At 44.3% G+C, this 14,842-nt stretch overlaps 1 protein-coding gene across 1 annotated transcript in view; it reads right to left on the bottom strand.

The window, feature by feature from the left end:
• Positions 1-681: 681 nt before the first annotated feature.
• rcn1 (reticulocalbin 1, EF-hand calcium binding domain) overlaps positions 682-14,842 on the bottom strand; it is a 15,839-nt gene continuing 1,678 nt past the window's right edge. The window contains exons 2-6 of the mRNA XM_042317839.1: positions 14,548-14,741; positions 13,346-13,524; positions 4,241-4,301; positions 3,317-3,516; positions 682-1,980 (exon numbers count right to left, since the gene is read on the bottom strand). Coding sequence (XP_042173773.1) covers positions 1,873-1,980; positions 3,317-3,516; positions 4,241-4,301; positions 13,346-13,524; positions 14,548-14,741 — 742 coding nt within the window. The 3' untranslated portion in view covers positions 682-1,872. The remainder of the gene's footprint in view (positions 1,981-3,316; positions 3,517-4,240; positions 4,302-13,345; positions 13,525-14,547; positions 14,742-14,842) is intronic.

Raw genomic sequence — 14,842 nt, 5'->3', positions numbered from 1 at the left:
CTGGCCTTTCTAGGGAGTTTTTCCTAGCCACTGTGCTTCTACACCTGCATTGCTTGCTGTTTTGGGTTTTAGGCTGGGTTTCTGTATAGCACTTTGTGACATCAGCTGATGTAAGAAGGGCTTTATAAATACATTTGATTTGAGAAAACCCTTGGCTTAACTTCTCATACAGAAAAAAACCTTGGCTTAACTTCTCATACAGAGAAAAACCTTGGCTTAACTTCTCATACAGAGAAAAACCTTAGCTTAACTTCTCATACAGAGAAAAACCTTGGCTTAACTTCTCATACAGAGAAAAACCTTGGCTTAACTTCTCATACAGAGAAAAACCTTGGCTTAACTTCTCATACAGAGAAAAACCTTGGCTTAACTTCTCATACAGAGAAAAACCTTGGCTTAACTTCTCATACAGAGAAAAACCTTGGCTTAACTTCTCATGCAGAGAAAAACCTTGGCTTAACTTCTCATACAGAGAAAAACCTTGGCTTAACTTCTCATACAGAGAAAAACCTTGGCTTAACTTCTCATACAGAGAAAAACCTTGGCTTAACTTCTCATGCAGAGAAAAACCTTGGCTTAACTTCTCATACAGAGAAAAACCTTGGCTTAACTTCTCATACAGGAAAAAAAGGTACATATAAAAAAAGATGTGGGTCGTCATAGAGATACAAACTAGACAAGAATGGGAAAATGGGTTTCTTTTTCTAAAACAATATACACAAGGGAGTACATTTGGCATAGTACAAGAGGAAGTGATCTAACAGGAAGTCCTATCTTATGACGTGAACAATAGTGTCAATATGAGAAGCAGCTTTGAGGTAACAGAGGACACACATATAGTACTCTGGAACCCCTCTTCTCCTGCGTTTCAAGTCATTTTACATCACTCCAAAACTCCCATTACAATGAAAAGGCTAAACTTACATTTTCATCATGACAATATCCTGGTTATTTTGCATGAAACTCATATTACATTTTTACACAGGCCTTAAGTGTATAAAACAAACAAAGCAAAAGTTATTCAAATTAATGTTTTCACAGACTGTATTGGGAAAAGATGCCTGCAAAGAGCATATCATTAAGATGGGTGTTAGTAAGAGATCCTAAAACATTTTACAACAGGAAGCTCACAAATCCAAGAGCACTTCACAAAATATCTGATTTATAAAATAGTCTTTACTGGCCAGCAAAACAAAAACAACATCTGTGTCCACTGTATAAAAACAACGTGTGTAGTGATATCTGACAAGTTCAACAAGTAGGCAGCCTTCATAAACACCCATTGACCTCTGTCTAACTCTTATACCTCCCAGGCTTCTTCACCTCCTCAAGTTAAATGACTAAATAAATAGAATTAGAGTAAGTATTCTAGGTTGTGCTTTGTTTTCACATTGGAACCACAATCAAATCAAATATTCCTGACGATCAACCCTATGTTCTCATCTCTGCCAAAATCATGTAAGGTTGAAAGAAAAGACAATATAAGGGAAATGATCAAACGGTCAAAGATGGTGATGTGATGATCTGTGTATAGAGATGTAAAAGGCTGCTAAGCCAGATGGGAGTTTGGCTGATAAGCAATGTCAAAGGCAGTCGCAAAGAGGTTGGTTGTGGTCAATCACTGTTCCTAAATGTCAGAAACAGGACCAAACCCGGTCCAGCCGCTCAGGAGGACCTGGACCGTCAGTGGTAGGAACAGACTATTCCTTGGCCCCTCCCCTGGGGGGGTTACTGCAGTGTTGGAACTATGTTTGTGTTCAACTGATGACATTTAGCAGGATAAGGCTGAGGACCAGACAAGTTTGTGATCGAGGTTGACGATGCTCAGTTGAGGTCCGACCGCCCTGCCACAAACACAACAATAAACTATGCTCAGAGTTCATCATGGTTCTTGGTCAGGTCTTCTCCATAGTTGGTGGCCTGACTTCCTACAAACATGTTCCAGTTCTCCAGGATCTCCTCCTTGGTCAGCATTGTGTCCTGAGAAGAGAGAACCCAGTCAGGTTTACATAGAGTCGATAAGATCTCCTACTACTAAAGAACTAACACTTGAAATTCAATCCCTCCATTTTGACAGCTAAGACATTATAAAAAAAGTGTCCTACATAATATTACCAGCCAGAAAATTGGTAGAGGAGTGAAAACTTAAACAATCGTTTGTCATATTGGTCTGACTCGTAGACTAGGTTATAGGATCAGTACCTTGTCCTGGTCTGACTCGTAGACTAGGTTATAGGATCAGTACCGTGTCCTGGTCTGACTCGTAGACTAGGTTATAGGATCAGTACCTTGTCCTGGTCTGACTCGTAGACTAGGTTATAGGATCAGTACCTTGTCCTGGTCTGACTCAGTACCAGTACCTTGTCCTGGTCTGACTCGTAGACTAGGTTATAGGATCAGTACCTTGTCCTGGTCTGACTCGTAGACTAGGTTATAGGATCAGTACCTTGTCCTGGTCTGACTCGTAGACTAGGTTATAGGATCAGTACCTTGTCCTGGTCTGACTCGTAGACTAGGTTATAGGATCAGTACCTTGTCCTGGTCTGACTCGTAGACTAGGTTATAGGATCAGTACCTTGTCCTGGTCTGACTCGTAGACTAGGTTATAGGATCAGTACCTTGTCCTGGTCTGACTCGTAGACTAGGTTATAGGATCAGTACCTTGTCCTGGTCTGACTCGAGACTAGGTTATAGGATCAGTACTAGGTTATAGGATCAGTACCTTGTCCTGGTCTGACTAGGGTTATAGGATCAGTACCTTGTCCTGGTCTGACTCGTAGACTAGGTTATAGGATCAGTACCTTGTCCTGGTCTGACTCGACTAGACTAGGTTACTCGTAGGATCAGTACCTTGTCCTGGTCTGACTCGTAGACTAGGTTATAGGATCAGTACCTTGTCCTGGTCTGACTCGTAGACTAGGTTATAGGATCAGTACCTTGTCCTGGTCTGACTCGTAGACTAGGTAGGTCCTGGTCTGATCAGTACCTTGTCCTGGTCTGACTCGTAGACTAGGTTATAGGATCAGTACCTTGTCCTGGTCTGACTCGTAGACTAGGTTATAGGATCAGTACCTTGTCCTGGTTACTAGGGTTATCAGTACCTTGTCCTGGTCTGACTCGTAGACTAGGTTATAGGATCAGTACCTTGTCCTGGTCTGACTCGTAGACTAGGTTATAGGATCAGTACCGTGTCCTGGTCTGACTCGTAGACTAGGTTATAGGATCAGTACCTTGTCCTGGTCTGACTCGTAGACTAGGTTACAGGATCAGTACCTTGTCCTGGTCTGACTCGTAGACTAGGTTACAGGATCAGTACCTTGTCCTGGTCTGACTCGTAGACCAGGTGTCGGGCCTCTGCCATGGCATGATCGTAGTCCTGGGGCAGGATCCAGTGGCGAATCTCCGCCACGTCCATCTTTCCGTCCTTGTTCAGGTCCCGGAAGTCAGAGAACTGGTCTCGCTCCGTTCTGACCCAGTCTGGTTCTGGACCTCCCTCCTCATGGGAAAACATGTCCGCTGTAATGACACAGGAAGATATGGGATGACATACTCAAAGGAGGTCAAAAGCAAACACTTTGTTTGAAAGTATGCTTATAAACCGTAACTAAATAGTTTGTTAATCATTAGTAAAAATGTTGTAAATCATTGTTTGTTCATCTGCATTCCCTGTATAAGCCATTTACTATAAGGACCTGTAATCAAAACTCTACTAACGGTATACAAGCAAGCTATGTAATGTTTCTAAGCAGTTTCTAAGTGGATATTCCTGTAAAAACACAACCAAAAAGGAACAGTGAAATCCTTGAATAGGCAGACTGAGACTAAGTCAGCAGACTGCAGCGTCACAGCAGAGTTTCCCAAAGCAACCAACAAACAGGCCTTTGATTCCTAATCAGGTCACAGAGCTCATGGGGTTGCCCACATCTTGTGTTAGGAACTCTTCCTCTAGTCTAGAAGACCCAGGAGATACTAACACCAAACCTTGTAAACACTTCCAATATACCATAAGAACATGATATAGTTTGTGGAGAAAATAATTACACAAATTGGTTAAAAATAGTTTTGCATTAAAATGAGGGTAGACCTGTGTCCTCGTGTGTAAAAAAAAAAGGAAATTACACTGAAAAAGGAAAAAAAATAATAATAATTATGAAGTGAGTGAAAATGACCTGTAACCTGTGTTCATGAAGGGTTAGTCTTCTGATGCAGTGTCAACCCCAGTCACGTCTCCCCAACTCACCAATATACTCATCCTCGTCCACATGTCCGTCTCCATTCTTATCAATGTCCTCCAGAGTCTCCTGCACGCAAACACAGGCAATGATGTCATAAAAGGGGGACACAGAGGTCAACGGCAGTGGGACTCTCACTACTGACAGTAATAAAAGATAAAACACACAGCCCCAGGCAGTATGAGTCGAGCTACGAGGCTCTGCTTACAGCTGGGCTGGCAGAGTGACACAACGATTACACAGCCACTGCTGATGATCAGCTAACCTCCTGGATTAGAGACAATGTCTGTTTTCAGAGATGAGATTTTACACACTTCCTTTAGAACAATCTATGGTTGCTTTACTTGCGTAATTTGAGATATATCTAACCAGCTGTTTATCTGGAAGAATGGATTGTATATACAGTGCATTAGGAAAGTATTCAGACCCCTAGACTTTTTCCACATTGTTACTTTACAGCCTTATTCTAAAAATGGACTAAATAGTCCCCCCCCCATCATCAATCAATCTACACGCAATAACCTATAATGACAAATCAAAAACAGATTTAGAAATCTTAGCAAATGTATAAAAAAATGTAAAACAGAAATATTACATTTACATAAGTATTCAGACATTTTACTCTGTACTTTATTGAAGCACCTTTGGCAGCGATTACAGCCTCAAGTCTTCTTGGCTATGACGCTACAAGCTTGGCACACCTGTATTTGGGGAGTTTCTCCCATTCTTCTCTGCAGATCCTCTCAAGCTGTGTCAGGTTGGTTGGGGAGCGTTACTACACAGCTATTTTTAGGTCTCTCCAGGAGGTGTTCGATCGGGTTCAAGTCCGGGCTGGGCGGGCCACTCAAGAACATTGAGACTTGTCCCAAAGCCACTTCTGCGTTGTCTTGGCTGTGTGCTTAGGGTCGTTGTCCTGTTGGCAGGTGAACCCTCGACCCAGTGAGGTACGCTCTGGAGCAGGTTTTCATCAAGAATATCTCTGTATTTTGCTCCGTTCATCTTGCCTTCGATCCTGGCTAGTCTCCCAGTCACTGTCGCTGAAAAACATCCCAACAGCATGATGCTGCCACCACCAAGCTTCACCGTAGGGATGGTACCAGGTTTCCTCCAGACGTGACACTTGGCATTCAGGCCAAAGAGTTCAATCGTGGTTTCATCAGACCAGAGAATCATGTTTCCCATAGTCAGAGTCCTTTAGGTGCCTTTTAGCAAAATCCAAGCAGGCTTTCATGTGCCTTTTACTGAGTGGCGGCTTCCGTCTGGCCACTCAACCATAAATGCATGATTAGTGGAGTGCTGCAGAGAAGATGGTAGTCCTTCTAGAAGGTTCTCCCATCTCCAAAGAGGAACTCTGGAGCTCTGTCAGAGTGACCATCGGGTTCTTGGTCACCTCCCTGACCAAGGTCCTTCTCCCCCGATTGCTCAGTTTGGCCGGGAGGCCAGCTCTAGGAAGAGTCTTAGTGGTTCCAAACTTCTTCCATTTAAGAATGATGGAGGCCACTGTGTTCTTGGGGATCTTCAATGCTGCCGACATTTTTTGGTACCCTTCCCCAAATCTGTACCTCGACACAATCCTGTCTCGGAGCTCTACGGACAATTCCTTCCACCTGAGGGCTTGGTTTTTGCTCTGACATGCACTGTCAACTGTCGGACCTTATATAGACATGTGTGTGCCTTCCCAAATCAGGTTCTGAATACTTATGTAAATTAGGAACCTGTTTTTTAAAAATTATTTTAAAAAATATACATTTGCTAAAAGTTCTAAAAAACTATTTTTGCTTTGTCATTATGGGGTAGTGTGTGTAGATTGATGAGGAAAATGTTTGATTGAATCCATTTTAGAATAAGGCTGTAACGTAACAAAATGTGGACAGAGTGAAGGTCTGAATACTTTGTGAATACCCTGTATGGTGTAGATGTTTTTAAATACAGTCTCTTAGGTATGTTTACAGTGACTCAACTCATCTTGTCAACATTGCACAATCCTTGTGTTGTATTCCCTCGTTTGGGATTTCACTTCTATTTGCATGACTGCCTCTCTAAGGTTGTAGCAGTTGTTAAGAGAAGATGTGTCATGACGGACTCCCTAATGCCCCGTTTACATCGTGACGTATTTCATTAAGCCCTACGTCATCTTCACGGAGTCTTGCCCCGCTACTGAATGGACCAGTGTAGTGCTTTGTAAGGCAAGATGGAGGACACCCTGTCTCTCCTCAGAGATTGCCCCGCTACTGAATGGACCAGTGTAGTGTTCTGTAAGGCAAGATGGAGGACACCCTGTCTCTCCTCAGAGATTGTCCCGCTACTGAACAGACCAGTGTAGTACTTTGTAAGGCAAGATGGAGGACACCCTGTCTCTCCTCAGAGATTGTCCCGCTACTGAACAGACCAGTGTAGTGTTTTGTAAGGCAAGATGGAGGACACCCTGTCTCTCCTCAGAGATTGTCCCGCTACTGAACAGACCAGTGTAGTGCTTTGTAAGGCAAGATGGAGGACACCCTGTCTCTCTTCAGAGATTGTCCCGCTACTGAACAGACCAGTGTAGTGTTTTGTAAGGCAAGATGGAGGACACCCTGTCTCTCCTCAGAGATTGTCCTGCTACTGAACAGACCAGTGTAGTATTTTGTAAGGCAAGATGGAGGACACCCTGTCTCTCCTCAGAGATTGTCCCGCTACTGAACAGACCAGTGTAGTGTTTTGTAAGGCAAGATGGAGGACACCCTGTCTCTCCTCAGAGATTGTCCCGCTACTGAACAGACCAGTGTAGTGTTTTGTAAGGCAAGATGGAGGACACCCTGTCTCTCCTCAGAGATTGCATTTATTTTGAGATATTGCAAAATATGACCTTTTTATTCAAGACAGGATAAATATATTGTTTCAGGTGATGAAACTTGTTATGTTTCGTTACTTTTTCTTTCCTCAACTTGTTTCTCTAACTTTATAGCAAGTCAAGCAAGCCAAGAGCGCTTATGGGTAATGTGAACGAGGCTTAAGGTTGGAACTTTAGCAGCTGTAAGAAGAGAGGAATGCCATCACTACCTCAAAATGCAGTCACCCCCCTTACCAGCCAAAATAACTTCACACTGTCACAGGCCGGTGACAACACACACACATACACCATGCTTCAAGCAGGTTATAAATGCCCCTGCTGAAGCCTACTGAAAGATTAAAGACCACTTACCCTGGGAAGTGGATGACGAATAATAAACATCTGTTATTAAAATATAGAACATAATTAATATAGACCTCTCCATAGCAGGACTCATCTAGTATATCACCTCTACAACACCAGTAGTATAGGGGTTCATCTCCTCTCCATAGCAGGACTCATCTAGGATATCACCTCTACAACACCAGTAGTATAGGGGTTCATCTCCTCTCCATAGCAGGACTCATCTAGGATATCACCTCTACAACACCAGTAGTATAGGGGTTCATCTCTCCTTAGCAGGACTCATCTAGGATATCACCTCTACAACACCAGTAGTATAGGGGTTCATCTCCTCTCCATAGCAGGACTCATCTAGGATATCACCTCTACAACACCAGTAGTATAGGGGTTCATCTCCTCTCCATAGCAGGACTCATCTAGGATATCACCTCTACAACACCAGTAGTATAGGGGTTCATCTCCTCTACAACACCAGTAGTAGGGGTTCACTCATCTAGGATATCACCTCTACAACACCAGTAGTATAGGGTTCATCTCCTCTCCACCAGTAGTATAGGGGTTCACTCATCTAGGATATCACCTCTACAACACCAGTAGTATAGGGGTTCATCTCCTCTCACCACCATAGTAGGTTCATATCACCTCTACAACACCAGTAGGGGTTCATCTCATCTAGGTATATTCACCTCTCTACAACACCAGTAGTATAGGGGTTCATCTCCTCTCACACCAGTAGCAGGACTCATCTAGTAGTATATTCATCACCTCTACAACACCAGTAGTATAGGGGTTCATCTCCTCTACAACACCAGTAGTATAGGGGTTCATCTCCTCTACAACACCAGTAGTATAGGGGTTCATCTCCTCTACACCACCAGTAGTATAGGGGTTCATCTCCTCTACAACACCAGTAGTAGGGGTTCATCTCCTCTACAACACCAGTAGTATAGGGGTTCATCTCCTCTACACCAGTAGTATAGGGGTTCACCACAACACCAGTAGTATAGGGGTTCATCTCCTCTACAACACCAGTAGTATAGGGGTTCATCTCCTCTACAACACCAGTAGTATAGGGGTTCATCTCCTCTACAACACCAGTAGTATAGGGGTTCATCTCCTCTACACCACCAGTAGTATAGGGGTTCATCTCCTCTACAACACCAGTAGTATAGGGGTTCATCTCCTCTACAACACCAGTAGTATAGGGGTTCATCTCCTCTACACCACCAGTAGTATAGGGGTTCATCTCCTCTAGTATAGAGGTTCATCTCCTCTACACCACCAGTAGTATAGGGTTCATCTCCTCTACAACACCAGTAGTATAGGGGTTCATCTCCTCTACAACACCAGTAGTATAGGGTTCATCTCCTACACTAGTATAGGGGTTCATCTCCTCTACACCACCAGTAGTATAGGGGTTCATCTCCTCTACACCAGTAGTAGTAGTATAGGGGTTCATCTCCTCTACAACACCAGTAGTATAGGGGTTCATCTCCTCCACAACACCAGTAGTATAGGGGTTCATCTCCTCCACAACACCAGTAGTATAGGGGTTCATCTCCTCTACAACACCAGTAGTATAGGGGTTCATCTCCTCTAAACCACATCTCCTCTACAACACCAGTAGTAGTATAGGGGTTCATCTCCTCTACAACACCAGTAGTATAGGGGTTCATCTCCTCTACAACACCAGTAGTATAGAGGGGTTCATCTCCTCTACACCACCAGTAGTATAGGGTTCATCTCCTCTACAACACCAGTAGTATAGGGGTTCATCTCCTCTACACCACTAGAGTAGTATAGGGGTTCATCTCCTCTACACCACCAGTAGTATAGGGGTTAATCTCCTCTACACAACCAGTAGTATAGGGGTTAATCTCCTCCACACCACCAGTAGTATAGTGGTTAATCTCCTCCACAACACCAGTAGTATAGGGGTTCATCTCCTCCACAACACCAGTAGTATAGGGGTTCATCTCCTCTACAACACCAGAGTAGTATAGCGGTTCATCTCCTCTACAACACCAGAGTAGTATAGGGGTTCATCTCCTCTACACCAGTAGTATAGGGGTTCATCTCCTCCACAACACCAGTAGTATAGGGGTTCATCTCCTCCACAACACCAGTAGTATAGGGGTTCATCTCCTCTACAACACCAGTAGTATAGGGGTTCATCTCCTCTACAACACTAGAGTAGTATAGGGGTTCATCTCCTCTACAACACCAGTAGTATAGGGGTTCATCTCCTCTACAACACCAGTAGTATAGGGGTTCATCTCCTCTACAACACCAGTAGTATAGGGGTTCATCTCCTCTACAACACTAGAGTAGTATAGGGGTTCATCTCCTCTACAACACCAGTAGTATAGGGGTTCATCTCCTCTACAACACTAGAGTAGTATAGGGGTTCATCTCCTCTACAACTACAGTAGTATAGGGGTTCATCTCCTCTACACCACTAGAGTAGTATAGGGGTTCATCTCCTCTACAACACCAGTAGTATAGGGGTTCATCTCCTCTACAACACCAGTAGTATAGGGGTTCATCTCCTCTACACCACTAGAGTAGTATCTCCTCTACACCACTAGGTATAGGGGTTCATCTCCTCTACATCTCCTCTACAACACCAGTAGTATAGGGGTTAATCTCCTCTACAACACCAGTAGTATAGGGGTTCATCTCCTCGACAACACCAGTAGTATAGGGGTTCATCTCCTCTACAACACTAGAGTAGTATAGGGGTTCATCTCCTCTACACCACTAGAGTAGTATAGGGGTTCATCTCCTCTACACCACCAGTAGTATAGGGGTTCATCTCCTCTACACCACTAGAGTAGTATAGGGGTTCATCTCCTCTACACCACCAGTAGTATAGGGGTTCATCTCCTCCACACCACTAGAGTAGTATAGGGGTTCATCTCCTCTACATCACTAGAGTAGTATAGGGGTTCATCTCCTCTACACCACTAGAGAAATATAGGGGTTCATCTCCTCTACACCACTAGAGTAGTATAGGGGTTCATCTCCTCTACACCACCAGTAGTATAGGGGTTCATCTCCTCTGCACCACCAGTAGTATAGGGGTTCGTCTCCTCTACAACACCAGTAGTATAGGGGTTCATCTCCTCCACAACACCAGTAGTATAGGGGTTCATCTCCTCTACAACACCAGTAGTATAGGGGTTCGTCTCCTCTACAACACCAGTAGTATAGGGGTTCATCTCCTCCACAACACCAGTAGTATAGGGGTTCATCTCCTCCACAACACCAGTAGTATAGGGGTTCATCTCCTCTACAACACCAGTAGTATAGGGGTTCATCTCCTCTACAACACCAGTAGTATAGGGGTTCATCTCCTCCACACCACTAGAGTAGTATAGGGGTTCATCTCCTCTACAACACTAGAGTGGTATAGGGGTTCATCTCCTCTACACCACTAGAGAAAGTATAGGGGTTCATCTCCCCTACACCACTAGAGTAGTATAGGGGTTCATCTCCTCTACAACACCAGTAGTATGGGGGTTCATCTCCTCTACAACACCAGTAGTATGGGGGTTCATCTCCTCTACAACACCAGTAGTATAGGGGTTCATCTCCTCTACACCACCAGTAGTATAGGGGTTCATCTCCTCTACAACACCAGTAGTATAGGGGTTCATCTCCTCTACAACACCAGTAGTATAGGGGTTCATCTCCTCTACACAACACCAGTAGTATAGGGGTTCATCTCCTCCACAACACCAGTAGTATAGGGGTTCATCTCCTCTACAACACCAGTAGTATAGGGGTTCATCTCCTCTACACCACTAGAGTAGTATAGGGGTTCATCTCCTCTACACCACTAGAGTAGTATAGGGGTTCATCTCCTCTACACCACTAGAGTAGTATAGGGGTTCATCTCCTCTACACCACTAGAGTAGTATAGGGGTTCATCTCCTCTAGGGGTTCATCTCCTCTACACTAGAGTAGTATAGGGGTTCATCTCCTCTACAACACCAGTAGTATAGGGGTTCATCTCCTCTACACCACCAGTAGTATAGGGGTATACACCACCAGGGGGGGGTTCATCTCCTCTACAACACTAGAGTAGTATAGGGGTTCATCTCCTAGTATAGGGGTTCATCTCCTCTACAACACCAGAGTAGTATAGGGGTTCATCTCCTCTACACCACCAGTAGTATAGGGGTTCATCTCCTCTACAACACCAGTAGTATAGGGGTTCATCTCCTCTACAACACCAGTAGTATAGGGGTTCATCTCCTCTACAACACCAGTAGTATATGGGTTCATCTCCTCTACAACACCAGTAGTATAGGGGTTCATCTCCTCTACACCACTAGAGTAGTATAGGGGTTCATCTCCTCTACAGGTAGTATAGGGGTTCATCTCCTCTACACCACTAGAGTAGTATAGGGGTTCATCTCCTCTACAACACTAGAGTAGTATAGGGGTTCATCTCCTCTACAACACCAGTAGTAGTATAGGGGTTCATCTCCTCTACACCACCAGTAGTATAGGGGTTCATCTCCTCTACACCACCAGTAGTATAGGGGTTCATCTCCTCTACACCACCAGTAGTATCTCCTCTACAACACCAGTAGGGGTTCATCTCCTCTACAACACCAGTAGTATAGGGGTTCATCTCCTCTACAACACCAGTAGTATAGGGGTTCATCTCCTCCACACCACTAGAGTAGTATAGGGGTTCATCTCCTCTACAACACTAGTAGTATAGGGGTTCATCTCCTCTACAACACCAGTAGTATAGGGGTTCATCTCCTCTACAACACTAGAGTAGTATAGGGGTTCATCTCCTCTACAACACTAGAGTAGTATAGGGGTTCATCTCCTCTACAACACTAGAGTGGTATAGGGGTTCATCTCCTCTACAACACTAGAGTGGTATAGGGGTTCATCTCCTCTACAACACTAGAGTGGTATAGGGGTTCATCTCCTCTACAACACTAGAGTAGGTATAGGGGTTCATCTCCTCTACAACACTAGAGTGGTATAGGGGTTCATCTCCTCTACAACACTAGAGTGGTATAGGGGTTCATCTCCTCTACAACACTAGAGTGGTATAGGGGTTCATCTCCTCTACAACACTAGAGTGGTATAGGGGTTATGGGCCTACTATGGTAGGGAGTAGGCACGTCATATTACCCAATAATAACAACATGGATGTGACCTAACATCATGGCTTGGGTCTGACTTGGAAAGACTGCCCCTATTGACTACAACCACAAGGTGTGATCACCACAATCAATGAAGACAACACTGACCAAGAGGCAACCCAGAAACATTTCTGAAAAATGAACCATCAATAATTAACTCTGTCTAATGGGTATTACAGTTTTCACGAAGACAGAAGCTGAGTGCATTAGTTTCTCCATGTTTGCCACGCGACTGTTCAGCGCTGTCAGTTTTATATTTAAGTGGCATGGGTCGGTTTGTCCCACTAGACCTGTTCCAAAACATCTACACAGAATTTCCAGGCTGAGTTAAGTGTCATTAGAGAGCGGGATCTGAATGCAGAGCACTCCTAGTGGGACATCAGACAGAAACAGATTTCACAGAAACTCTCATCTGTTCCAAGAACTAGAAAACATTTTCAGAAAGCCAGTCAACTCATCTATAGAGAACGATGAGGAGTTTTCAATGCAGCTGTCAACTTTTCACAGAACTCAGAGTTTAAAGCTGCTTCTCAAATACCGCCCTGATTTACTACGTTTCCTTTAAACTTAATCCATTACAAGTTCAGAGGTTCTCAAATCAGTTTTCTAGGCTGCTGTGGAGTTTGCGGTTTCTCCATCTACTGATACACTACCACAACCCATGTGAGAGTTTCTGCATTAGACAACTCATATCTGCTAAGGGAGCAGAAACAGGCTGGTCATCCAGGCCAACACTAGACATTTCAGTGTAGATTTGGAACACTAACCAGGACCACGATGTCCTTCATGTGGTCAAACTCCTCTGGGTGGAGGAAGGAGGTGAACTCTTCTCTATCAGCTGCCAGATCTCCATCCAGATCAGCTGTTTGAAATCTCCTCTCGTCCCTGGGCAGCATCTTCTTGAAGCTGAACTGGTCTGTGGCCTCTTCAAACTCCTCTGGGTTAGCTTGGAGGAAAGACAAACAAGTGGTTGGTGTTCAAACAACTGAAGTAGAGATGCTGGCTTAAATAACTAGGTAGGTCATGAATTTGAATGGAAGGTGTGATATTGTTAGCTGTCAGACAACCAGAGAGGAGAGAGGGGCCATGGGTCGGACAACCAGAGAGGAGCCATGAGTCAGACAACCAGAGAGGAGCCATGGGTCGGACAACCAGAGAGGAGAGAGGGGCCATGGGTCGGACAACCAGAGAGGAGAGAGGGGCCATGGGTCGTCAGACAACCAGAGAGGAGAGAGGGGCCATGGGTCAGACAACCAGAGAGGAGAGAGGGGCCATGGGTCAGACAACCAGAGAGGAGAGAGGGGCCATGGGTCAGACAACCAGAGAGGAGAGAGGTGAGGATTTGATTGAATCTTCAGTCAAAACAGCTACATAACATGTCATAAGCAGGTCATATCATATCCGACAGAACATGTCATAAGCAGGTCATATCCGACAGAACATGTCATAAGCAGGTCATATCTGACAGAACATGTCATAAGCAGGTCATATCCGACAGAACATGTCATAAGCAGGTCATATCCGACAGAACATGTCATAAGCAGGTCATATCATATCCGACAGAACATGTCATAAGCAGGTCATATCTGACAGAACATGTCATAAGCAGGTCATATCTGACAGAACATGTCATAAGCAGGTCATATCCGACAGAACATGTCACAGAACATGTCATAAGCAGGTCATATCTGACATGTCAAAGCAGGTCATAGGTCATATCTGACAGAACATGTCATAAGCAGGTCATATCTGACAGAACATGTCATAAGCAGGTCATATCCGACAGAACATGTCATAAGCAGGTCATATCTGACAGAACATGTCATAAGCAGGTCATATCTGACAGAACATGTCATAAGCAGGTCATATCTGACAGAACATGTCATAAGCAGGTCATATCTGACAGAACATGTCATAAGCAGGTCATATCTGACAGAACATGTCATAAGCAGGTCATATCGTATCTTACACAGGTAGTAGCCATAGGTAGCCTGCTTGTACTCATCCCACGAGATCTTGTTGTCTTTGTTGAGGTCGTAATCCGTCCACACCTTGGCCACGTTCTCGTAGACGTAACGCTTCTGCACCCGCTTGATCCAGGCCTTCAGTTCAGTGATGGTGACATAGCCATCTCCATCACCGTCTATCCGGTCCACTATCTTACTGTGGGATACAGAGGGCACACAAACACTACTGTAGTATATCGTTCATTTCCTTTAATTATAATGCACAGCCATACATAGATGCAGTTAAATATAATGGAC

Source organism: Oncorhynchus tshawytscha, unplaced genomic scaffold, assembly GCF_018296145.1.
Source record: "Oncorhynchus tshawytscha isolate Ot180627B unplaced genomic scaffold, Otsh_v2.0 Un_contig_81_pilon_pilon, whole genome shotgun sequence".
Taxonomy (NCBI): domain Eukaryota; kingdom Metazoa; phylum Chordata; class Actinopteri; order Salmoniformes; family Salmonidae; genus Oncorhynchus; species Oncorhynchus tshawytscha.
Note: the sequence above shows the minus strand (reverse complement) of the source record. Positions and strands in the feature narration are given on the sequence as shown.